This window comes from Pteronotus mesoamericanus, unplaced genomic scaffold (assembly GCF_021234165.1).
Source record: "Pteronotus mesoamericanus isolate MK-2021 breed Mesoamerican mustached bat unplaced genomic scaffold, CSHL_Meso_final scaffold_36, whole genome shotgun sequence".
Taxonomy (NCBI): Eukaryota; Metazoa; Chordata; class Mammalia; order Chiroptera; family Mormoopidae; genus Pteronotus; species Pteronotus mesoamericanus.
Window position 1 is genome coordinate 21,981,462 of NW_026555313.1, and position 26,463 is coordinate 22,007,924.

Sequence of the window (26,463 nt, forward strand, 5' to 3'; positions counted from 1 at the left end):
TGGGAGCAGAGATTTTCATATTCGTTCGTGTGTGTCTGTCTGTCTGTCTGTCTCTCTCTCTCTCTCTCCATCCCACTGCCTGGAACATGGGAAGGCTGTGGGTAAGTTTTGCTGAACAACCGAGAGAATAAATAGGTGATGAATGAATGAATGAAGGAAGGAATGAATGGGTCATGCTGGGATAGGGTTGGTATTCTGGCAGCTTGTGCTGTGTCTTTTTCCTTCCCTTGGCTTTCCCCTGTCCTGTGTAGAGTAGATACTTGGTCTCTGCTATCAGCTGGTGGATAGAAGATCCCAAAGTGTGTCTATCATGATGAACTTTGACTTTGGGCTAGTTAATTTTTACTTTACAATGGATTATTAGTGCCAAAAAAAAATGTTCTTCGACATGTCCTGGACTTCCAAAAACTTCATTTCTGATGATGATATGCTTTTTTCTTTTTTTTGTGAGTGGATGCTTTTAAACATATTTTGTATAACCTTTTTTAATATAAATAGGCAACCTAGTGTGATGGGACAAAATGTCTGGAGTGAAATGTCTGTTAAGTACACCTCCCACTCCTGTCTCTAGCATCTTATTAGATTTAGTTCTTTTTGCCACATGGAATGTTGAATTCCTCTGTTCTAACCTCTGGCAGGAACTAGGGCTTTTCCTGGTAGGGCAGGTTAGTGGTGGGGATGAATGGGAGAAGGGTATGTTTAAGGAGATGACAAAGCTGCCTCTGCTTGGACCACACCTTTTGAAAATGGCTTTTGTCCCAGTTTATAGATCCTCTGAGGTGCCCCAGGCAACCTAGATGGAGAGCTTCTTTGTGGTTTGTTCTACCCTGTCTCATTGTCAGCTGTCACTGTGCTCCTGATTCCATGAGAGGGCAGTAGGATGGCAAGAATGCCTCTCTCTCTCCTTGCCCCTACTCTTCTGCCTTCCACTTAAAACCCATTTCTAGTCTATTACAGAATTAAAAGGGATAGGTTCATGAAACAGACACTGAAAATGGGTGTGAGTGAAAGGGGGAGGTTGAAGGGTAGGTAGGTGAACTGGCATGTGGCCTTGTGTTGCTAGTGAAAAGCCCGTCAGCTGATCAAAGGGAGGGAGGGAGGGAGTTGGGCTTAGAAATAACTGGATGATGTCAGTGTGATTGGAAAGTGCTAACAGCACCAGCGAGAAATGCAAAGAATTCATGTGGAAAAGAGACTGACTTGATGTTTGCCTTGGTGGGGGTCTCCCCAGAACAGGACCTGGGCATGGATGTTGTATTCAGCACCACCGCACCCACATCCTCCCTCCAGAGCTGTGTGGATTACAGGAGTCCCTGCCTTTGTGCTCTGGGCTAGAGGAGGACCGTAGCACTGGGCGCCACATGGCTTTTGGAGGGGTACATGAAACTCGAAATAGTTCTTACAGGCACTCTCCAACAACCCCCTTCCCATGCAGATGGCGAGGTCTTCTTTGAAAAAGCAGCAGCAATTTGCCTTGAGATATCCACAGACCTGGGGCTGTGACAGAAGCCGAAGGGGTCTGACTGCAGAGGAGCTGAGGCAAAGCCCTGCCGAGGGTGCATTCTCTGCCCTTGGCTGTCAATCCCTTAGAACACTGACACCAGGGCCTGGCAGGGGTGTCCTAGGCAGGGCCTCAGGCAGTGGGCCCGTGTTGTGATCAGGAGCAGGGCCCTGTGCAAGGCGAGGAGTATGTTGTGTGACTGTCTGATGGGTTGTCGGCACGCTCATCTCTCATTCCTCCATTGGTGAGTGTCTAGAACAAATGTCTAGTCTCCCTTTGCTGATCTTTTCCTCTGGCTGTCATGCTGTGCAGTTGTCACAGATGCATCAATGCAAACTCACTAATTTTAATGTTAGCCATGTTGTAATATTTTAATATTCAGGTAGACAGAAAGGATAAGTCCATCATGGGAAAAATTTTCTTTTGAAGAATTTAAGCCTGAGAATGGCTAACCCTGCATTCTTGTAGTCTGGCTGTGTTCTCTTATGCAAAATAACGCGAAACTCTTCCTATATCTGGTGTCCTCTGGTTTTTGATAGGTTACTTGTTTTTCCATCACCTTGAATATTAATAGTTAACATTTGTTTAGGTATTTTTTATTTAATAAGCAGTCTAACAAATATTTATAGTTAATTTCTATATAACCTTGTAAAATAAATATTACATCTCCCGTTTATAGGGTAGGAACTCCTGTATCTGCGTGACACACTTGTTTATCTTTGTTTATTTATGTAGCAGCAGTGTTAGTTTCCATACCTCTCGTCCTCGGTTTCCTTTCCTTCAGAATGTGCTGTGTGAGGGCTTATTCAAGTTGAAGCTGTCCTTTCCACAGCTTAGCAAACTTCTGTGGAGTTTTTACAGTTTCTTTTTAAAAATTCAGTCAAGCATTTACTGAGAACCTATTATGTGCCAGACAGTGAGGATAATAGGGGGGCTGATCTGGTAAGGGAAACAGACAAGGAAGTCAGCAATTACAATACAGCCATTGTTATGAAAGAGGATGGGGAGGGCTAATCTCAGGACTGCTGCCCCAGGGGTCAAAGATGGCTTCCTGAAGGCTGTGAGACTGCGAGGACTAGTGGGGGCGGGGGTGGGGAGGGTGGGGAGAAGAGGTGAGGGAGAGATTTAAGATTGTGTATGGCACAGTAGAGAATAAGCCTGAAATTTATTCACAGGAAGAAAGAAAGGCTAGAGATGACCCATGAGAAACAGGCAGGGGCTGGACCCTGTGAGGAGATAGGAACTTTGTCCTGAAAGCCATCGTTGCTGTTTGTAATCTGACACCTCCTCTGTCCCCTAATCTGACACCTCCTCTGTCCCCTAATCTACGGCCTGCTGCCTTTATTTAATCAGGAGGTCAGCACGGCTGGGTGGATTGGTCTTGCTTTTTTTTTTTTAAATCCTCACCTGAAGACAGTTTTTCATTGCTTTTAGAGAGAGAGGAAGGGAGAGAAAGAAATATTGATGTGAGAGAGAAAAATCAATTGGTTGCTTCCTGCAAGCACCCAGGCCAGGGATCACACATGCCCAGACTGGGGATTGAACCTGCAGCCTAGGTATGTTGCCCTGACCGGGTATCGAACCCATAACCTTTCAGTTATGTGATGACGCCCCAACCAACTGAGCCACACTGGCCAGGGCTGATCCTGCATTTGATGAGTGAGGCAGTGTGGCTGGCCACATACCCCTCACTTACCCTGAGAAACTCGCACCTCCTTCTTGGAGTCTTTGGAGACCAACCCCTCGCCACACACACACACACACACACACACACACACACACACACACACACACACACACACACGCACACACGTTACTGAGCTCCTGCCCAGTGCTGACCTCTACGGGGGATATTGAGATGAGGAGGCCTGCCTCACCTGGAAGAAGCTTGTCTTGAAGAGCAGGAGCTCATCTTGCCACCCTCTCTCGGCTCAGTAACCACAGCAGATTTCTCCTAGGTTACAGGTTAGAGATGTTGGAAGAATGGGCAGCGCTGGAGAGTGCCTTGTCTTTGTGCTATTCTCCCTGGGATAGGCTTGAAGCTGGTGACAGCATTACCTCTGTGTCTAGTGCCCTTTGCTTTGGGCTGTAAAGGCTCATAACCAGGGCCACCTGGGACATTTCAATTTTCTCCATATTCATCTGAATTCCTTGAGGGCAAGATCTATGTCTTGTTCATATTTAGGTCACCAAGGTGGTGTTTGGCGCATTGAAGATCTCAGTGAATGAAGGTGTGGGTCTTATTACATTCAGTAATATTTATGGAACACTTAATGCCAGGCACAGTTGTCAGTTCTTTAACTCACTTAATGAGTGTTAACTTATTTAATCTTCCCAATAACCCTGTGAGGCAGGCCTTACTATATCCCTGTATTTTAGAGGAAGAAACTGAGGTGCAGAAAAGTTAAGTCATTTGCCTAATATGGAACCAAGATTTCCTCGCAGGCAGTCTGGCTCCAAAGCTGAGCTCTGAACTGCTCTGCTTTCCTGCCTCTCCTGAGTGTCCTGGGAATGTGTCAGTTGGCTGCCAGACCTACAGGCAGATTAGATAGGTGCTCCTTGTCTTTGGATTTAACAGATCCTTTCACAGATACCATCAGTGAAAACTGTTTAGGGCTGCTCTTTGGACCTTTGGACTCTGATTATCAGGCTCCTTTTGTTTGAGTGTCCAGGGTAGGGAATCAGGAGATCTCAGAAATCCCCACTCATCAGTTTTTCTGACTAGCTGCTCAAGTGTTAGCGTAGATGTTTTCTGGGGGGGAAGGCTTCTCTGCCTGAGCTCAGGAGAGATCCCTGGCTGCCTTTCCAAGGGGGGCGGGTTCTAATTTCTTTATTTTGGCCAGCTCTAAAGGTTTGCCCTAGTCTTCAAAGTGAGATTTTTGTGTGAGAAGCAGGGTGTGTCAGTGGTGGAGGTTTGCTGCCCACATCTCCTTTCAGGAGACCCTGGTAAAGGGCCCTTAGCAGATTGACCGCTGCTGCATCTTTGCTCCACTGTGGCTCGTGACAAGGCCATGCTTGTTGATGAGTGGATGGAGTACAGCAGGCCCTAGAGCAGAGCCTTTTCCGTCTGATGCAGGACCCCATCTGGGCCTGCCAGACATTTCTCTGAACTGTGTTGTGGCCCAAGACTCCTCCTGATCAAGCTCCCTCTGTCCCTTTCTCTAGTCGCAGGTCTGAGTCCTGTGCTCCGAAGGCTTTCCTCCCTCTTTTATCTTTCGTCAGCATTTCCCCCATAAATTGATTACACATCTAATCGCATCTTGGCACCTACTTCTCAGGACGCAGTTGATGTCCTCCAACAGAAGCCTCGCCTCCAGGGCTACTCTCATGGGAGAGCTCTAGGGAGAGAGCTGCACATTTTGCTATTGAAGAAGGGGCATCCTCCTGATATTTTTTTCCTGCTGCCTTTTAAAATGAAAAATAGAAATTCTAGACTTTGGTACTTTCCTCTCATGCGATTCTCTCTCATCATCATTGTAAATAAATACTGACTTTTGAGTCTGCAATCTTATAATTGTCTGTTGGGGCTGGAAAGAGATGTACTACTCACGGATGTGATAGGGGGTAATAGAGTTGTACAGACCAATGCAGTAGTTTTCAAGCCCATCAGTGGATGGGGGTCAGGTTGGATTTGTCTCAATCACCATGAAGTTCAGAGTCAGTAGGTCTGGGGTGGGGCCAGTAATCTGTTTTAAAAAGCTTTTGGGTACTTGCTAACCATTGGTAACAGAACTAGAGCCTGTAGGAGTCAAGGAATGGTTGCTCCGTCTTATAGTAAGCCTCAGTTCTTTTTATTAATTCCTGACATCTTCCTTTCGACATGATCTGCTGCTCCCCAGGAGTCTCCAAGAACAAGCAAACCAGAGGAGAAGGATGTCTCTCTTGGATGTGATGCTCCTTATCCCACTGCTCCCAGCAAGCTCGTTAGCCAGGGTGCAGACGGCAGTCTCACCTGTGCAGAGGTCAGAGGACAGCAGGGGAGAGGGGCGAACGCTTGGCTCCCAGGGATAGAAAAGAATCACAAGAGTGATCCTGTGATGTCCAAGAGTCTGGTGGATCCTGGGAGCAATCGGCCTGCCAAATGCAATAAAAAAGATGCACCAGAGGACCTGGTGGCTGCAGGAGAGGAGGGTTCCAGGAAGGAAGAGGCAGCAAAGGAGCCAAAGAAGGAGGCTGCTGTCCCAGAAGAGAGCATATCAGACGCCAGTGAAGTAAGTCCCTTTGTCCCATGGGCAGCTGCTGGCTGTGACCCTCTGCAGCTCTCTGAAGCCCTGTGCACATTCCTGTACCAGATCTTTATATCTGAGGCAGGAGCTTCATTTGCAGGCCTCCAGTTGGCTGTCAACATCAGGCAGAAACCTTAATGGTGATAAATGTGCCCAGACTCAGCAGGAGGTAAAATCCTGAATGAAACTCCAAACCTGCTGGCTCAAGAAATCAGAGCAGAAATTTGCTTTTCCATTGGAACCCCCCTGGGATACTCATGCTCTTCTATTCTGCTTACTTCCTCTTCCCATTTCCTGCCTTCCCCTTCTACTCTTTGACTTCATTTTGGGGTTAGTCTTGGTTGCATCAGTCCGAGTTCCTATAGAGAGAGAACACTGAGGGGATTTGGGGGACAATTGGGAGTTCCTGCCCCAGCCCTGGGCAGTTAGGTTATAAGATGACTCCTCATTAATTTCTATGGGTCTTTCTGAGCCAACCCAAGATGTGGGCAATGACCCAAATGGACAGAAGTAGGACCTAGTGGGGAGACCCTTTGGTATGTTTGATTTTCCAGCCCTTAGTCCTACTCCTCCAGGTAGATGACAAGCGAATTAATTTATTTAACTACTTCCTGGAAAAGATACTTTTTTTTTTTTTTTCAGGATAGTATCAAACTTCCCTCCTGCCAACTCTAGCCATCCTCATTGCGCTTCACTTGGCTCTACTTACGCATGTTGACCTGTAGGTGTCTATATTTATCTGGGTGGCCCAGCCTGAGATGGCTGGGGGCTGGTGCATCTGTCCAGAGAGAAAGGGAGGGTCCACAGGCCTCTTCCAGGTTTCCCAGGAGAGGTGGATTTTGGTTTGCGCTAAGCCCTGTGTTGGCTTCATGGCCTGAACAGACTTCCTGGCTGGTGATCACAATCCTCTGTGCTTGGTTCAGAGTGACTTTTCTGGGGGTCTGTTTACCCAGGAGCCAGAGATCAATGAACCCATGAAGGAACTACAGATCTCCTACTCCACTGCTTCTGACCCCAAGTCCTTCCTTGGCCTGGTGAGTCTGAGATGAGAGGCAGCAGAGGGGTGGTAAAAAGCATATATTTGTGGGTTACTGTGTTTAAGGAGTTTGCCTAGCATCACACAGCTTGTGAGTGGGGATGTTAGGATTCAGACTTGGGTCTTCTCTAACTCCAGTTCTTAGCTTATTAACTAAGGGTAACACTACCTACTTTCTAGGTTTGCTGTGAAAAGAAAGTGGGGTAAAGTATGCAAAACATCAGCATATGAACACTAAATAAATGTAGCTGCTATAACTATTACTGCTCTGTTTACTGCTCTGTGAGATCCTTGCCTCTGGGCTCTTGTAGGAACAGTACATGAATGTAGAATGTTAGAGACTGGTTGTATGTGTGTGCTTGTGTGTGTGTGCTGTGGTGGGGGAGGGATCACTGACCTATGGCAAGGACCAGTCCTCAGGCTCTGGCCAGAAGGGATGCTGTGGTTTCATTTCCAAAGTTAAGACTTGTCCTGGAATGCCAATATCCAGGGTTTCTCTGTCCCAGACCTTCAACCCAGCCTGCTGCCTCCTGGCTTCATTTGCCAGGTTTGTATCTAAGAGAGGTCATTTGGGATGCTTTTTGGCAGAGCATTACCTCTAGAAACCATGTTCCATCTGTTTGGAGGAGGCAGATCAAAGGGAATGGATTAGTGGAAGAGGGTCAGGGATGAGCAGTAATGATATGAGGGACTGCAGAGGTATTAGGAAGCTGTGTGCTCTTGCTCATACTGAGCTGTGGGCTTAGGAGGCAGATGGCAGCTGCATTAAGTGGAGTGGAATCAAAGTGAAAGGAAAATGTCACCAAAAAAGAAAACCCATAAGTAAGGAAGGGAAGGCAAAAAGTCATTGTTGGCAAAAACTGTCATGAAGAGTAACCATGTCTCAGAACACTGAAACCAGGGCTCTGGCCCTCATTTTAGAAAAAGGAGTCGCCTTGTGGAGAAATGTGCCCATCAGTACTTTTCTTTTCTGTGGGAGCGTGGAGGAAGCCGTGGGCAGCAGGACCAGAACTTGGCTGGGTGTCTCACTATTTTTCAGGGCTGTGACAACTCTCCTAGCAGCATGTTGTCAGGTAGCAATTCTTCCCTTTGCCCAGCGGGGTCTTGAGTGTGGGGTGGGCAGCATGGTTACATGGCAGCCAAAGGGCAGAGGAAAGCTGGCACCTGTGTGGGCATGTGCTGCCTGTCCCAAAGAGAGGCCTGTGGAGGAAGTGCTGCTGATTAATTCCCCTTGTTCAGAGGGGCACCTGTATGGGAAGGAGAGAAAACAAGCTGGGAGGAGCCTACCAAGCCTGTTCCAAGCTGTCCACATGTCTTCTGGGTGTCTTGGCCTCCCTCCTACTGGCCTGGTTGGACAGCAGGAGGGAGAGACAGCTGGAAAGTGACGTGCTTTGCCATGCAAAGAGCTTGGGCTTTGAGTCTGTCCAGGACACATCTGCTGGCAGCTCTACTGTTTATTAGGTGTTTGACCTTGGGCAAATGGCATGCTCTCAGACCTGCTATGTCAGTTGGGAGATGAGGATAAGAGTATTTGTCTAACAGAATTTTTTTTTCATAATTTTATAATGAAAAAATTCAAACATGCAGAAAATAAGAATTTTTCTTATTTTTTTCTACAATACGTATGTGGGTAGAAAAATTCTTATTTTTGTCTAGAGTCTACAGTGAACATTTTTTTAAAAAAGATTTTATTTACTTATTTTTATAGAGAGGGGAGGGAAGGGAAAAAGAGGGAGAGAAACATCAATGTGTGGTTGCCTCTCGTGCACCACCTACTGGGGACCTGGCCCACAACCCAGGCATGTGCCCTGACTGGGAATCGAACTGGCGACGCTTTCGCTTTCAGGCTAGCACTCAACCCATTGAGCCACACCAGCCAGGGCTACAGTGAACATTTTAACGTACTTGCTTTATCACATGTCTTTCCATCTAGTTGCGGTGTTATTTTGAACATAATAATTAGATACTTCCCTGGCTGGTGTGGCTCAGTGGATTTAGTGCTAGCCTACAGACTGAAGGGTCACCGGTTCAATTTCCAGTCGGGGCGCATGGATGGGTTGTGGGCCAGGTCCCTGGTTGGGGGCGTGAGAGAGGCAACCTATTAATGTTTCTCTCTCTCTCTATTTCTTGTTCCCTTCCCCTCTCTCTAAAAATATATAAATAAAAATCTTAAAAAAAATTAATAGATATCAAATTATTTAGTGCAGTTCCTGGCATATAGGATGTGCCTTTCTGGAAGGTTGATGGTGGAGGAGAGAGGCTCTGGTGGATGCTGACTTTGATGAAGGAAAGTTGGTCTTCTCACCTCCACTGTCCCTAGGACTTTGGTTCCTGCAGCCGAATCTCAGAGCACCTGCTGGATGTTGACGTGCTTTCCCCGGTGCTGGATGGAGCCCACTGGGAGGTGAGTGGCTGGGTCGTGGGCTGGGGTCTCACTTTTTAGGATAACCCAGAGCTGAGTCCTCTCTGTCCCAGGATGCAGTTATAGGAGTTTCCTACCTTCTAATTTACTAAAGCATGGCCCTGACTTTGCCTGTGATGGAGCTTCTGACCATTCCCATTCTGTTGCTGCTATGAATTAAGGCATTCCCCCCCTCATCATATTGATCTGCTTATCCACTCATTTAGCAACTGAGGGTTGACCACTTGCTCATGTGCTTTACATTAGATTGTGGATTTCAACCTGGCCCATTCAACCTTTGCAGCCTTATCCTCCTCAGCCTACCCACTGGGCACTAGCTGTGCCCAGCACTCTCCATTTGTTGGGTACCTTACCTCCTTCACTGTCTGTGTGCTGTGCTCCTTCCCCTTTTGTCCAGGTTCTTTTTTGGCCTGAAAGCCCTACCTCTGACATCATCTCTTTGCTTTGCTCTCTTTAGTGCTTCTTTTGTTTTATGATTCTTTGTCTTCCTGACAGATAGAAGCTATGTGTGGGCATGGGTGATGTCTGACCTAGAGTAGGGTACAAGAATGACTCAGACATAGATCCTGTTCTTAAGGAGCTATGTTATGAGAAGAAAGTGGAATAAGGAATGTGAAACTTTAGCATATAAATATTAAATAAACTTAGCTTTTATTACTAATACTGCTGTGTGAGTTGCCTGTGAGTGAGATCATTGCCTATGGGCTTTTCTAGGAACACTGCATGAATCTAGCAGGTTAGAGACTAGGGGTGTGTGTTGTGTCTTTATGGGATCATTGAGCTATGGCAGGGACCAGTCCCCAGGCTCTGTGGAAGGATGCTGTGGTTTCATTTCTAGAGTTAAGACAAGATCATTTTTTTTTCTCCTCTGTGAGTTTGTGAAACTTCTTTTCTCTCTGTGAGACAAGAATGATTCTGGCTCACAGCCTCTGTAAGTTTAAGGGAAAATTTGGTTTGGGTGACACAAACAAGATGTTTAATATAAATCAAGCCTGGGAGCCCTTCAGATAGAGCTGTGAAGCCAGGTACATTTGAACCTGACGTGATCCTCCGAGCTCTGGCTGGCGAGTCTTCCTGTGCCACTGCCTAGTAGTCCCTGCTACACATTGGTCATCCTCATGTGCAGCACTGGACGGATGCAAAGACACAACCAAGGGCAGGTGGGATTAGTCAGGAATGGTGTATAGCAGGTGAATTGTGGGGCACCTATGGGAGGAGGTTAGTGGGGAAGTTACTGAGTTGGCTGTGCAGGGTGTATTTCCATTGCTCTGGCTCCAAAACCTGGCCAATATCAGAATACTTGGGTGCTTTCATACAGACAGATTTCTAGGCCCTGCCTAGAGCCTCATGAGGCTAGCAGCCTCTTTTTGGGTCATGGCACTTGATATTGTATAAAGTATTGCAGGGCCTGGCTTGGATTTTGTTCTCACAAGCACCCGCTGTGGCAGTCAGCTCTGGCAGAGGAAGCCTAAGCTGTGTCTCATGACCAGCACATTGGGGTGTGGAGCAGTCATGGGTTCTCCGGTTGGCTGACAACCACATAGAGCTCTTTGTTGGGCTCGGTCTCTAGCTCTCTTCTGTCTTCAGGGCATGGAGGGGCTGAGCAGGGAGGTGGAGCTGGAGGGATGAGTGGCAGCCTCTTTGTGGGACAGTTGGAACCATTGGTGCAGTCTCCTCGTCTTTCCTGTGCGCTTCTGTCCATGGTCTGTATTCTCGGGATCTCTCGCAGGCCAAGGCCAGTGCAGAGGCTTAGAAGTGAGCATGATGAGTTTTTGTTCACTTAAATTATGTGCAGCCTAATTGAGATATATAATTGACATATAGTAAATGACATATTTAAAGTGTACCATTTGATAAGTTTTACCATATGTATATACCTTTCAAAACATCACCAGTCAAGATGATTATAATCAGTTATAAACATGGTGAATTTCATAATAAATTACAAAAGTGACCATAAAATTATTTCACATACTACAGATGGTCAAAGTCTCCTACAGCCTTACTCCCACCGGTGGGGACTATTAGCAGTTTGCATTAACAGTTTGCATGTACCTTTCCAGAAATCCTTCTGTGTACATGTAAGCATGTATTTATTTTCTATTTGTTTATCTTTTTTCTTCCCACAAAAATTTGGGACTCTGCTACAGAAACTTCTTGGCAATATGGTCTTCAGATTTGAGAACAGACCTTTATTTCTAAGTGAGTTCAGATCTATCTTACTCTTTTGATTGGTTGTAGAGCATTCTGCTTTATGACTGCGCTGTGATTTATTTAACTGGGGACAGGATCATATACAGAACAAAACCACGAAGCTGAGGTAAGGATGGGAAAATGGTGTCGTTAGCCGTCTTAGGCCAGGGGCTGAGAATGTGCTTGCTCTCTCCCCTTTCTGAAGATGATTTCTGTCTCATCCCTTTGATTCCTCTTCTGGAATCCAGTAAAAGCCTATTTGAGGGACCTCTGTCTGGGTACTTTCCCAAGGTACCTTCTTTTCTCCAGCAGGGGTTTCTGGCAGAAACATAGAAGATGAAACAAGAAGGAAGCAGACAGACATTGTCTGCAGCTAGTTCTTTCTGACGTAGGGCTCAATCTCCAAATGTTTATTATGATCACCGCGCTTTTTAGTTTGTTTAAGTAGGTTGGCCTGTGTGGTTTTTTCCTTGAGAAATGAGAGAGGGAGCTATTTACTGTGGGAAGGCAAGTGGTTTGTAAGGAAGGCAAATGGTGAGTTGAACGCTGGAAGGGAAGAGCTGGGGCATGAGGACGACTGCACGCCCCTGCTATTGTCTGTGGGCTCTGCCCAGGCTGATGCGATTAGGGCTGGCAGCGCTGGCAGGGAGCCCTTCTGCTGCGGGCTCCAGGAGGGACACAGAGCACTGTTTCTGTTTTTAATATAATCCGGGGAAGCTGGCTTTTTAGTTCAGGCCCTGACCTTCCTCACCCATCCAGATGGCAGAGTCGGCCACAGCTGGTGGGGTTCGGGCTGCCAGTGGAGAGGTGTAGGAGACTGTGGGCCCAGGGCCGGGGGGGTCCCACTGGGGAAGATGGAGTGAGCTGTCTCCTGCCTCACTGCTCCTGTTAACTCTTGTGTCCTGAGACAGACGGGGCTCCTGTCAGTGTGACAGAAGGAGTGCAGGTCCTAGAATGGGGACTGGCTCTGGCAAGGCTGCTTGTTTGTTTGTTCATTTGTTTGCCTTCAGCTGGGGGAGGAGGAGAAGTGTGAGCAGGGAGCTAATGTTTGCAGCCGGCTTCTTTGGGCCCAGAGTCGATCTAATTGAACCCCCTCAGTGCTAGAACAGCGGGTTGAGGCCAGGCTGATGATGCCACTACACTCCCATGGTCCCACCCCTGAAGGAAATATTTGAGTTTATCAAGAATAGTCCTTTTTTTTTTTTTTTACCAAATTTGCCCAGCTGCCCAGGCTTTAAAATGAGATTTGTTTGTTTTGTTTTTGATGGATGGTGTAATCTTTGATGGAAGGGTCCACTGATGGGAGCTGGGTGGCTGGGGCAGCTCAGAATGGAGCAGAGGGGCACCCTATCTTCCTTCCTCAGGTACTCACATGGTGCCCTTTTTTGTTTGGAGTATGGCACTCTCTTGTTTCACCAATACTCTGTCGTCCCAGGGTCTTTCCTCTTTAGTGTACTTGTCTGCTACTTCCAGTGCAGCCTGCTTAACTTTAGCATCTTTGTATACCATTTGCACTGAGGCCTGGGGCCTCTGTGGTTAGGGGGTGTTCATGGATACCTCTTTCTCTTTGCAGCTGGCAGTGAAAGCTTCCAACTGCAGGGGGCAGGATTTGCTTTTTCTTGTGTGTTTCCCTTCAGCCTCTGCCTTCTGGTTCAGCATGCAGTGGCTGCAGTGTCTGACCCCCCCTCCCTAAGCCTGTAATGCCGGCCCTGGGAGCAGCTGTGAGCCCAGGGGCTGGGACAGAACCCCAGGAGGCTTTTTGTACAGCAAACAGGCCACTTCTTCTGTATCCTGAGTAGCCCTCATCCACTGAAGAACCACCTCCCAGTGCTTCCTCCTAGGCATATGAGTCAGGTGAAGGACTGAGGAGCCCAAATACAGTCCCCTCCAATATACACTTTCTACTGCTACTGCCTGTAGGCCCAGAGGTTGGGAAGAGAAGACAAGGAAAACAGCCAATCCAGCCAAGATGAGCTACAGAGCAAGCAGTCCAAAAGCTCAGAGAGGTACAGTATGTGGGAGGCCACCCTTGGGCCCCGGGGATGCCGGCACTTGGGCACAATTCCTGGCTTTGGTCAGCATGGCTCAGTGTGCTCCTGCCTGAAGGCAGACATGGATGGCTTTGTATAAGGTCCGTATATGTGAGTGCATGTACACGTGCACGCACCTCAAACCTGATTCCATACCAAGACTGGAATGTGAAGAGCTGCTGGGTGCCTTTGGTGGGACTTTGTGCACATAGCACTACTGTGGGCCAGGGCTCTGTCCTTATCACTACTTGGATTAAACTGTGTGTAGTCTGGTCATTGGCCAGCGCTGGAGTAGCATGCTAGGGATCTGGAGTCCTGATACAGGGTTGGTTCCGCAGCACAGAGCTCTGACCAGGGCCCTGCCACATCAGAACTGGCTGTGACTATGTGCATGCGTGTGTGTGTGTCCGTGTCCCCTTCCAGCTTCTCAGGCCTGAGTCTGTATGAGAGAAGGGCTGCCACCCTGGAAGGGGAAGGGAGGCAGTCATTCTACTTTTTGGACCTTGAAAGGCTATCAGAATTCTTCCTTAAAGCTACAACTTCCTGCATTTTCTATAGTCTGACCACTTGAATCATTCTTCCCTTTTTCTCTCTAACTTCTGCTTGGTTCTTCCATCCCTCCCTGGTCCTAGTGATGGTGAACTCTGGGAATGGACACACTGAGAGTCTGTTCTGTTCTCACTTCTGGAACAAGTGTATACAGTGCAGGGACCTGGGAAGGCTAAGTCTGGTGTAGGCAAAGGAAATACTTTCCTTACAGTAGGAGTCTTTCCTTCCTGTTCTTCTAGCTGCTTTGCCCTCCTCCCTGCCTCTCCAGGACTGGGGCCCAGCCTGGAGGAGGAGCAGACCTAGGTCCACATACTACACTCCCAATTCTCCTCCTGCTCTCTAAATGGAGGGGGCCTGACTCTGCTGCTGTGGCTGGTCTAACCAGGTTATCTCCTTCACTTCTGCACGGGGAGCGACTCAAGAGTCCCCTTCACAGTCAGGCCACTGAAAAAGGGCCTCTGCAGGCTCCTGATGGGCAGCCTGAGTGGAATGGGGCAGAGGAGCCGGGGGAGGTGCCTGCAGGCCGTGCCATCCTGCCTGCTTCCCTGCATAGGTAAGTGAATGGCAGTGGCCGTGTCCTGTGTGTAGTTGTGTGTGCTGGGGTGGAGAGGGACGGTGTGGAGGGGTGGGCCTGGAGAAGTGGGGAGTGCTGGGGCAGGTTTGCAGCTGAAGCAGCAGTAACAGGTCTCAGGTTTCTGCTGAGTGTCCCACATGATCTGGAGAGTGAGGAAATTGGCCTCTTCTGAGTTTTCAGTCTGTAGCTAAATTGGGGTGCGTAGTCTGATTAGGGCAGCTTAGGAACTCTTGAATGAGCTGGGGTCTCTGGCCCTCTTTTCACCTAACCGTGTCCCTCCCAGGGGCTGGAGCAGAGACTCCTGTTACAGGGCTGTGCTGGTCCTGCAATGGGCCATTTCTCCTAGTCTCTGCCCACCAGCCCCCTCCCACCCAGTGGTCATCCAACCTCTAGTCGTTCAGCAAACCCCTGTAGAGTCCTGTTGTGTTCTAGAGGGAGCTGCGTAGCCCCAGGCCTCCCTGCAGCCAGTGGAGAGGACCTTTGTGTCCTTGCCTGGTTCGGATCCTGGTGTATATTTGCTAGTTCTGTTCTGGCGAGAGAAAGAAGCTGGTCTTAGAGCCCATCCAGTTGGAATGAGTCACTGGGGGAAGCTGAGCAGCATCAGTGTTCAATCATTAGCATCTATGGAACACCTGCTGTGTGCAGAACTTCTCCTTGGGTCCCATAACCATTCTGCGTCACATCTGGGATGTGAGTGTCTGTTCCTCATTCCGAACAGCTCAGGAAGAGGCAGTAAGATGTAAGACCTGAGGTAGGGACACTGTTGGGGCTCCCTCCCTTGTCCCCATCATAGCTCTTTGAGCCCAAACGGGATGCTACGGGAGCCTCTTGCACTTACACTGACTTGAACACATTTGCTTCCTTACTGCTATCAAGGGAGGAGATCCTGAGTCCACCTGCTGCCTCCAGGAGGGGTGAGGAGCAGTGCTGCCCGGTCGAGGAGCCCAAGGAGAAGGTGGTGGTCAGCCCTGCTCTGCCAGTCTCTCCTGAGGTGTAAGGGCCAGTTTTAATGTGTCTGTCCCAGTGCTCTGTTGCGTATGGAAGGCTTTACTTCCCATCCACTCTTGGGTGGTGGGGAAGGGATGTTCTGGCCCCAGCTGAGGGGTGAAATTGGGGGAGACTGGGTATACCCTTGGTTCTGTGAGTAGCCATCACTGGTCCCAGGGCCCCCCTTGCCAGGACCTGGGGTACAAGGGTGGAAGTGAAGTCATTAGCAGAAACCTGGTAAATCATGTTTTTCCCTCTACCAAGCACTATTTTTCTCTTTCTTGAAAAAAAGTTTTATTGTATGTCAACTGTAATTGGAGGGGAAAAAAATTCCTGCTCAAAGAAAAACCCCAAAACAGTTTTGTTGAAATATTTTTAAACATGAAAGTATGCGAGTCTTACTTGTATGGTGAATATTTACACATGTACACACCATGTAACCACCATGCAGATCAGATAGGGATGTTTCTACCCCTGAGAGTTTCCTCATGCCCCTTTCCTCTTAGCCTATCCACCCCAGCGCATCACTGTTCTGGTTTCTGTCCTGTAGACTCATTTTTCTAGTTCCCCAACTTTATATTCATAGAATTAGATGGTATGTGGTGTATTTTGTTTGTGCCTGGATTTGCAGTTCATGAAGCACTTCCAAAACTTACAAATCCCTCAGCTTTTCCTATTTTTACCTCCCCCTACCTCACCACTCTTGTAGGTGAGGAAGCTGAGGCCCAGATAGGATTTGCCCAAGGCCATATTGCTAGTCAGCTGCAGAACTGGGACTGAGGCTCATCACTGGCCATAGACTTCTGATGTTTAGTGTGCAGCCACTGTGCCTTTTTTCTACAAGGAGAGAGACGGGTGCCAGAGCTATACCAATTTTCTTGTCTGTGAACCAAATGGTACAAAAGAGTTAAGAGTCCTTAGGATTTGGGCTGACTACTGAGCACAGATACGCTCATCCACTGATTACTTACAGAAACTGTCACCAAGAGCCAGCAAGGCACATGAATTCACCATCGCATGTCATCACCATGGGCTACAGGAGTGATGTGGTGAGGGGTAGCCCTGACTTTCAGGTGGTGATGTATCCTAAAGTGACAGCTCTGACCCTGAAGTCTCCTTGGTGACTGTGGACAGTCAGTCAGGGTCCTTTTCTGTGGAAGGAGGCCAAGTGGCTCAGAGGAAGGACCAGAGGGGGTCTACTCAAGGCCTCTTGGAGTGAAGCTGGGCAGTGAGAGAAGTCAAGGCAGCTTTGTGTTTCTCCCCTGCTGAGGTCTCAGGGACACTTTCCTTTCCTTGACCAGTTTACACAGTCCCTGTAGGAAATGTCTGCTGTTCCTTTCCTGAGTCTTTTCAGACCCTATAACTTCCTTGTCATTAATCTTTACAGCTACACTAGGAGTGGGTTGATTTTCTGGGTTTTGTGGAGAGTAGCTCTATGTCTCATTTGTATCTGTGGGATTTTAATTTACGGAGAAGTCACTGCCACTGAAAGAAGAATTTATTGCTGACATTTCCAGAGAGAAGACGGCATGTCACACCACACAGGGCCATGTGGGGAAGGACCTGCACTGCTCAGGAGGCAGAAGAGGCGAGAAGGGAGAGCATGGTCCAGAGCCTTTATTGGGGTTTTCGTGGGAAGGAATGGACGAGGCAGGGTAAGTACCTTAGAGTGTGGCATTGGATGGTTTGAATAATTTTGTGGGTTTTGAGTTATGGGGGTGGTCTCTAGTTGCCTGGTACCTGGTCCTGTGTGGTTTAGAGTAGGGAAATGTTGGCTTGGGGTGAGTTAGATAAGGATGTGGCTGGGGATAGATTCAGGTTGGTTTGCATATGACAGACATGCTCCCTTTGCTATCTAAGAATTAGCTAGTCCTGGGAGGGGCAGTCTCTCTGATCAGCAAGCTTTTTAAGAATGTCAAAACATCATAAAATATAGGAAATAAAAAAAACATGATGAATGAAGTTGGTCACTGTTCATAGGTGTTGCCAAGCTGAATCAGAAGGAGTTAGGAGCAAAGGGCAGGGCAGAGAACATGGGCAGAGAACATGGGCAGGACTCACAAGCAACCACCACCATGCACACTTTATGGCCAGGAGGCCTGGCTCTGGGAAACAGGGATATTCTCCCCTTTGTCATGCCCACGACTTTCATGAGGTGTTTGTAGATGGTAGATGAATTAAAACCACTGGGTTGAATGTGAGAGGACACACGATGTCTTGGATTGCGATCCCAGTTTCAGTGGTGTACAGCCATTCCAGAATGTCTGGGTACTGGATCTTTCTTCCCTCTTCTTCCTCCCTGATTGCCTTCCCTCCTTGCTTTTCTTCACATGTCTCAGAGCTACTTGGTGGCTAGCCTGAAATGATGATGTTCCTACAGAGCCTCCTGTTGACCACTAACTGACTGGTAGAAGCTGGGTCTCATCGATGCTGATTCCGAGGAGTGGCCTAGGAATTGGACCCGCCTCTTCCTCTGGGGTCTTCAACTTCCAGTCGTCTCATAGATCTTTCTTGTGGGCTCATTGTTGACTGCTCACAAGAAATATAAGCTGGGAGTTTAGGACATTAGATCTTTAAAACAGGACGTGGAGAAGAGGCACACTGAAAAAATAGGCCAGTGCGCCCACATGCCAGGTGTGAGCCAGCTCACCGGTGCATGTAGCCTGGGCACAAGCTGCCGTGCTGTTGGATGCCATATCTTTCTGCAGCATCTGTCCCCAGGGCTCCACAGAGCTACACAGCCCACAGGGGAGAGACACATTAAAAGGAACCATCTCAGGGAAAAAAGATGTTTTCAGCCAAGGCTGGAAATGAGTTGGAGGGTTGATGAGGCAGAGAGCTGCAGAGGGAGGCTCTTTCCAAGGGCAGGGTTCTCAGAGGAGGTGGCATCCACATTTCTTACATCTGCATCCATTGGGCTGTGTCGGGGGACCAAGAGGAAGCTGGGAATTGGAAGGAGGGGGGAGATGGAGCTGGAAGCAGAAGAAAATTGAAAGCATAGCTCAAGACTGTTTCTGGTCTGAGTTATGATTTTAGGAACGGCAGAAGGAAAGATTTTCACGGTATTTCAGAGATGTCATTGGCCTTTTATGTCTTCCTTCTCTCTGTGGTCTCAAGGGACCAAACTGGAATTATTCCAAAGGCTTGTTTTCTTCTGCTGTTCCAGTCTGACCCCTCACGCTGCCTTCCATCTGCTGCACTGCTAGAGCGGGAGGGCGAAGAGGGCTCTGTGACCTTAGACGGACACTGGTTCCCCTGTGCCACTTTCGCTCCAGTGCACTTCGATGTGGGCTATGCCCACATGCTGCTGCAATTGGCTGAGTCAGCAGGCCAGGCCTGCCACAGCCTGAGCACTGTGGGAGAAGGGTGATGGTTGTGTGGCAAGATCAATTGCTAACGTAAGATCTAGGACATGGGAGTGCGAACACATACTGGCTTTTAGGAAAGCCACTTTGGGAGGTAACAGACTTTATCCTGCTTATGCTTTCATTGTTTTAAATGTCCTTGCGGTTTCTCTTTTGGTATTTCTTTTAAGAACCACCATACAAGCAACAAACAACCTTGTTACATTAATCCTTATCTTACCACCCACCTTATGCATCCAGGTTAGCTCTGAATTTCTTTTACCCATTTCAGTATTTACCCAAATACTGAATTTAAGTAGATGAAAGCATTGCATCATTGGGGAGATACGGAGCATGGCATTCCTGTTGTGCATCTGCTACTCCCTTTGGCTTAGGGAATGGTATCCTGCCTCTCTCCCTTGGCAGTGTGGGGTGGAGATTTCCCCTTTCCTGGACCTTCACCGACGAGTCTAGATGCTGCTGCTTTTCCCACAGACTCATATAGATGGGCCTCTTTTCAGTTTGGGAGGCAAAGAGCAGCCTCTGAGGACATCCCAAACTGCTGACATGAGCCTCAGGCAGCAGGCAGAGCCTTAGGGTAGAGACAGAACAGGGTCTTGAGCCATTCTGGGGAAGAGTCTGTTACAGACGGAGCTTTAATTTCTCCCTGCTGCTGCCAGCTCCTGAGCTCCATCTTCACCTTGGGTCACAATCTGCCAGGTCCTGCCATGGGCTGCCCTTCTCCCTAGGCTTTTGGGGCCTTATACAGCCACACTGGGGCTTGTCTTCAAGAACAGATGCTGCCTGCATCTCTGAGAGGGGAAGCCTTATTGCCTGCCCTTGGGTGACCTGATTTGCATGTGTGATTCCTGATCATGGGCCCTCCATCAGGGTTTGTGATGAACTGTAGCTCTACAACCTTGATGCCAAAACGTGGGTGGATACTAAAACTTGTGAAATGCTATTCCTGACCCCATCCTTGGTAGGCGATCTCCAGAGCTCCTGGCTCCCCCAAAGCAGCTCTCAGAGGCCACCTTGAAAGCCATGGAAGAGGCAGTGGCCCAAGAACTGGAGCAAGACCAGAGGCAGCTACTGGAACTGAAGCAAGAGAAGATGCAGCAGTTGCGGGAGAAGCTGTGGCAGGAGGAGGAGGACGAGATCCTCCAACTTCACCAACAGAAAGAGAAGTCCCTTAGGTCCTGCCACTCTCCTTAGACAAGCTACCTGGGGCCTGGCAGTGACATTTGGAGCAAGAGAAACCCTCCTCCCACCCTGGAGACCAGTGGGATGCCCACAGTCCCATCAAGACTCCTCTTTGGTGGCCTGTGTGGAGGAATGGGCTCCCTAGCCAAGGCTCATGACACCCCTCTTTTTGGCAGGGAGTCGGGTGGCACGATCATAATGGGAACAGCTAAGATTTTTTGAGAGATTATGGTGTTCTGTGAGCTTTTTTATTTTTTCATGTTTGTTCATTAATTTATTTAATTATATTTTAGAGGGGTGAGGGAAGAGAGGAAGAGGAACATTGATGTGTGAGAGAAACATTGACAGGTTGCCTCTTGTACGCCCCCAGCTGGGGACCTGGACCGCAACCCAGGCATGTGCCCTGACCGGGAATTGAACCAGCGACCTTTTGGTTCACAGGCCAGCGCTCATTCCATGGAGCCACACCAGCCAGGGTGTCCATGGGCTTTATATCTGTTAATTTGTTTAGTCTTCTGAACAGCTTTTATGAGGTGTTATTATCAACTCCATTTCACAGAATCTATAATATAGACGGAGAAATTGAAGCACCAAAAGGTTAGGTCAACTTGCCCAAGGTATGGAAGCTGAGAAGCAGCAGCAGAGTCAGCTTAACCCAGGAGGCTTGCCTCTCAAGCCTGTTTTCTTAATTACTATGTGTCATCTTTCCTGGGAGTCAGGTCCCTGCTGGGACCCAGTATCATTGGTGGGGCCACGTGATGATGCAGTGTGAAGTGCTCTTGCCCAGGACCCACTGGTTTCTCTTTGGGTTTCTGCTCTTTGAGTATTTGGCTGGGAGGCTCTAGACAAATAAAACACTTCAGCCTGGGCTGGGCCTGTATATATGTGATTGTGTGTATATATGTATAAACAACCTAAAGGTTTATTTCTATAAGAACAGGAAGTCTTGAGTTGGCATAGTGGCTCCCCAGAGTCACCGGGTCCCTGTCTTCTTAATCTCTACTTCTTTAGTGCAGGACTTTACTCTCAGGGTCTCTTCACAGTCCAGTGTAGCTGCTGGATCTCTAGCCATCATGTTTATGCTTCAGGCAGGAAGAACAGGGGTAGAGTATAAAAGGGGATTCCTTCTAGCGCCTTCAGTCCCATTAAGGGCGTTTTCCTAGAAACTCAACCTGATAATTTTCACTTAAATCTCATTGGTTATCCCTGGTTGCAAAGGAGACTGGGAAATGTAGTCCTTTAGCTAGATGTCTTTACCTGATAGAATAAAATCACGGTTCTGTTAGTAGGAAAATGGTAGAATGGATATTGAGAAGATAATAAGTAACCTCTGTCACAATCGCAGGGTGGGAAAAGTGCTATGAAAAGGTGTTAATATAATTCACTTACTTGGCAATTTAGCTGACATCTAAATCTTACCTCTTAGAGCATCCAAAAGTGGTAGAGACTTACTTTTTTTTTTTTATATTATAAATAACAAGGAGTATATACACATGCTTTATTTAGAGAAGCTAACAGGCAACCAATATCGACTCTCTAGAGGGTTGGGAACAATCTCTCTCATTAGCCCAACACAGGATCTTCTGAGCCAGGGTCCATCCTTAAATCAACCCCCCAACTGCCCAGATCCCCTGCCAGAGAGCATCCCACAGAACAGATCCCTCCGTAGCATCCTCCTTTCTCAGCCAACTGAAAATTGACCCAAACAGGGTGGGGCTCACCTCACCTTTAGAGGCAGTGCCTAGAAGAAAATCCTTGCAGTGTTTCCCTGTCAGTCCACCAGGCTCCCCCTCCCTTCCTGGTTCTTCTGAAGCTTAGCTGACTGTGCTTTCCATCCTCCCCAAACCCCCAACTCCAGAGGGCTGTCCAGAGCCCTCTTAGGTTTTGGTGAAGACTAGCATGCCAAAGGTATCTGCCTCAGGACCTGTAGCACAGTAGTCACAACAGGTGGTAGCTCTTGTTTTTACTTTCAGTTGAAATCAATATAGTTTCAGCAGTCTTTACTAAATGACATCTCTGTGGGCAGGGCCTTGCCTGGGTCTCTTCAAAAAAGTTCTTCATGAGAACCCTGTTTTTGTTTACACATGAGCCTTCCTGAGAGGTGGGGCCTCTCTGCTGGGAAGCTTCCACTTGGTAGAAATTTCTGGAAGCCACACCTTATAGCAAATTGTTTCTTTATTTTCAATTTAAAAAAATGTTAAGTTACAGTTTACATTCAATATTATTTTGTATTAGTTTCAGTTGTTTAGCGTAGTGGTTAGACAATCATATATTTTACAAAGTGTTTCTCCTGGTACTTCTAGTACCCATACAATGGGCGCCATACTTAGTTAATATAATATTATTGACTATATTTCCTATGCTGTACTTTATATCCTTGACTATTTTGTAATGCAGGTATTTCTTTTTCTTTTTTCTAAGATTTTATTTTTAGAGGAGAGGGGAAGGGAGGGAGAGAGGGAGAGAAGCATTAATGTGTGGTTGCCTCTTGCACTCCACCTACTGGGGATCTGGTCCGCAACCCAGGCATGTGCCCTGACTGGGAATCGAACCAGTGACCCTTTGGTGCGTTCGCAGGCCAGTGCTCAATACACTGAGCCACATCAGCCAGGGTGTAAGGCGGATATTTCTTGAATGAGTAGTCAGGCAGGAAGGCAGGCAGGCTGACCCTTAGTTTCTTTCTCTCTCTCTCTCTCTTTTTTCAATTGAATTTATTGGGATGATTCAGCACCCCAAGTCAGGTCTCCTTCCATCACCATTTATACCCCCTTTTCCTTCATCTACCTTCTCAAGCACCTCCTTCTCCCCTGGTAATCACCATACTGTTGTCTGTGTCTATGAGATTGTTTCTGTTTTGTTTTGTTTTTTTGCTTAATATCTTCAGCTTTTTTACCCGCAACCTCTGTTTCCCTCTGACAGCATTTCCACATATGAGTGAAATCATATGGTATTTGACTTTCTCTGACTGGCTTATTTTACTTTGCATAATGCTCTCCAGGTCCATCCATGCTGTCGCAAAGGGTGAGAGTTCCTTCTTTCTCACTGCTGAATAGTATTCCATTGTGTAAATGTACCACACCTTTTTGATCCACTCATTTACTGATGGACACTTGGGCTGCTTCTGGTGCATATATTCTTTTGAATTGGTGTTTCAAGATTCTTTGGATATACTCTCAGAAGTAGAATTGCTGGATCATAAGGCAGATCCATTTTTAATATTTTGAGGAAACTCCATACAGCTTTCTACAGTGGCTGCACCAGCCTGCCTTCCCACCAACAGTGCACAAGGGTTCCTTTCTCCCCACATCCTTGTCAACACTTGTTGTTTGTTGATTTATGGATGCTAGCCATTCTTACAGGCGTGAGGTACTATCTCATTTCAGTTTTAATCTGCATCTCTCTAATAATTAGTGATATTGAGCATCTTTTCACATGTCTATTGGCCATTTGCGTATCCTCTTTGGAGAAATGTCTATTCATGTTGACCATTAGTTTCTTTAGATGTAAAATGAAGAGATTGGATCTCATTGTAAGATGAAGAAAGAGAGTTATAAATGAAGGTCTTCACCTCAGAAGACCCTTCCAGCTCTTAACATTCTGTGGTACTATGCATAAAACTTAGCCAAAGAACAGAGAAAGGGTTCCTGGGGAATCTAGAAGGAACGATTTTTACCTAACTCAAGTTTTCTGTCATAATGGAGGAGAGAGCAGTGGTGCTGATAACTTGAAATAGGAAACAGTCCTAAATTTTTCATGGCTTTGGAATTCATTACAGGAGCTTCTCAGAGAAATTGTCTTCTGAGTCATCTTGTTCTTAGGCTTGAGTGCCCTGAGCGGCCAGCACACAGCCCTGGCCATTGAGCCTCTGTGAGGAGGGTGTGGTTTGTGTGAGCAGAGCATATCCACTTGGGGTGAAATGCTGACCGTCGTTGGTCTGTAAAAAAGGTACCCTCATAGATAATCAAAGCTTGCTTTTATTTTGGAGCTGGTGATACTGTTCAAATTCAACAAACATTTATTGAGCACCTACTTCATGTTAGTTTCTGTGTTCGGTACATGGGATATAACAAATTTTAAGACAAGATTCTTTCTCTGGAGAAGCTCCCAGACGTGAAAGGAAAACAGATTTACAAATGATTAATTATGATGCACTATGATGCATGGTATAGACTGGCACGGGAGTAGATTGACGACCTTGGAGGGAGTCAGACTTCTCTGAGAGGATGGAGCTGAGTACTGAATAATGAATATGGGTTTGTCAGGAAGAAAAGGGGATTCTAGGCAGAGGAACCAGCATGAACAAAGGCCAAGAGGCAAGGAAGAGTGTGGTAGGATTTAGAGGTGGTGGCTCATCTGATGTGGCTAAAACAGAATCTGTGGGGTAGAGAGTGAAAGGATATGGAACCAGAGTCAGGTTGGGGTCAGCCTGTATGTGTCCTTGAATGAACGCCATGCCAAGGTGAACTTGGAGGCAGAGGGGCGCCTTTGGAAGAAATGCTGTTTTGGGACCAGGCAGCCTGTAATCTGCTTCCTGAGGTAAAGGGCAGGTGGAATTCATGGCCTCCTTACCCTGGGGAGCCTTTCACGGAGGCAGCAGGACCCAGAGATTGAGATTAGGCTCACCTTTAAGAGTTTAGAAGCTTCACAGTCAGGCTACAGGTCTTTGAGGCTGAGAGCCGGGGATTAAGACTAGAAGAGGAAAGACCTGTGGGCCCTCCAGCAAACTTGCCTTTCTTTTCTTTCCCAGTTTTCTGAAGGAGCAGCTACAGAAAGCCACTGAGGAAGAGGGGACTCGGATGAGAGAGGAGGAAAGCCGGAGGCTCTCCCAACTCCGGGCCCAGGCCCAGTCCCAGGCAGAAGCAGATGAGGACCAGATCAAGTGAGTGCCTGCCGTGAGCTGGCCAGCGCTGTGGGGGCACCCCTGAACGTATAGGTCTGTCTCCATTTCCTTCTCTTTGGCCAGGGCTGAGCAAGAGGCTTCCCTGCAGAGGATGAGAGAGAAGTTGGAGTCTCTACAGAAGAGCGAGAGGGCCAGCTTGGAACAGAGAAACAAGCAAATGCTGGAGCAGCTCAAGGAAGAGATGGAGGCTTTGGGGAAGAGAGAGCAGGCTGCCCTGAATGCTGAGAAGGAGAAGGCTCTGCAGCAGCTGAGGGAGCAGCTGGAAGGAGAGAGGGAAGAAGTGAGCAAATAGAGTTGGGACCTTCTTCTTGGACGTGCCCTGGGCTGCCTAGGGAGGGACTGAGTGTGGAGGAAGAGCCAACCTTGGGCATGCAGGTTGGGGAGCCAGACAAAGAGTGGGAATTGCACAGATGGATGCAGAGGCTGTGCGCCCATTGCCCCATGTGGATCCAGCTTGTCTCAGGGCAGGTGCCAGCCCTGGTCCACATGGCAGAGCTGAGGGTGCTGGAGGTGTCCAAATGCTTCATCTGGGGCCAGCTGGGCCAGTGGCAGGTGGGTGTTGTCAATGGCAGTGGAAAAGTTTGAGGGGAAATGGCCTGTGGGCTTGGGAAGATTTCATTACTAAAAGAACTTAAAGCAGACCAGAGGTCCCGAGACAAGTGTGCCTTGTCTCTGTCCTTGTCCCCGTCCTTGTCCCCGAGGGACAGCTGTGATGGCCTTTCGTCTCTCTCCCTTTCCTGCCTTAGTATGAGAGGTTAGCACTCTTAGAGGAGTTTTTTCCTTCTTTGTCCTTACTCCCTGTCCCTTGGATCTGAGGGTCTGTCTCTAGGTAAGAGGCTGAAGTCAGTAGCTGTCAGACCACAGGGAACTTCTGTTTTCTTTTGGTTAAGGGTGGAGCTTCAGCTCTCAGACAAGGAGAAACACCAACAGCGTTGGGGAGAACATTGTACTGCAAGTGCTCGGGTAGATGGTGCTAAAACCCCCAGCCCTTCCTGCCTTGGGTCACATTCATAGGCATGAGTGTCACCCAAGTGACCGTGGCCTAGCCCAGAGGCAGGGCATGGAAGCAGTGACCTGAGGCTTTACCTCAATGCCCCTCCACTCTGTCCTTCGTGTTCCTGTTCATTTGCTAGTTGCAGACTTTTAGGGACTGAGTTATATTGAAGGAACAGAGATGTTCCTGTGTTTCCTCTTGGCCTTTTCGTGTGCAGAGCGTCAGGGATGGGTTTCCTGACTCCTCCTTCCTCCAGGGTCAGTGCCCAGCCTGCCTTCCCTGCCCTGCATCCCTCACAGACCCTTTGTTGCTCCCCAGGCGGTGGCAGCGCTAGAGAGGGAGCACAGAGCTGAGCTGGAGCAGCTCTCTTCCTCCCTGAAGGCCAAGCATAGACAGGTAGGTGCTGCAGGCTACGCCTGCAAGGCAGAGCCTGGTTATGATGGTCCTTGTGCATCATCCTCAAGACCCCTTCACTGATAGTCCCATCCCTGCCATGACGTAGGG

The 26,463-nt window shown here is 48.0% G+C and overlaps 1 protein-coding gene across 1 annotated transcript in view; it reads left to right on the forward strand.

Annotated features, from left to right (window-relative positions):
- The window catches only part of CEP164 (centrosomal protein 164), a 73,492-nt gene that overhangs the window by 34,712 nt on the left and 12,317 nt on the right, over positions 1-26,463 (forward strand). Inside the window, exons 9-19 of the mRNA XM_054592321.1 lie at positions 5,341-5,712; positions 6,681-6,761; positions 9,084-9,167; positions 13,299-13,384; positions 14,343-14,510; positions 15,408-15,524; positions 17,036-17,173; positions 19,849-20,058; positions 24,813-24,944; positions 25,029-25,245; positions 26,278-26,355. Of these exons, the coding sequence (XP_054448296.1) occupies positions 5,341-5,712; positions 6,681-6,761; positions 9,084-9,167; positions 13,299-13,384; positions 14,343-14,510; positions 15,408-15,524; positions 17,036-17,173; positions 19,849-20,058; positions 24,813-24,944; positions 25,029-25,245; positions 26,278-26,355 (1,683 nt within the window). The remainder of the gene's footprint in view (positions 1-5,340; positions 5,713-6,680; positions 6,762-9,083; positions 9,168-13,298; positions 13,385-14,342; positions 14,511-15,407; positions 15,525-17,035; positions 17,174-19,848; positions 20,059-24,812; positions 24,945-25,028; positions 25,246-26,277; positions 26,356-26,463) is intronic.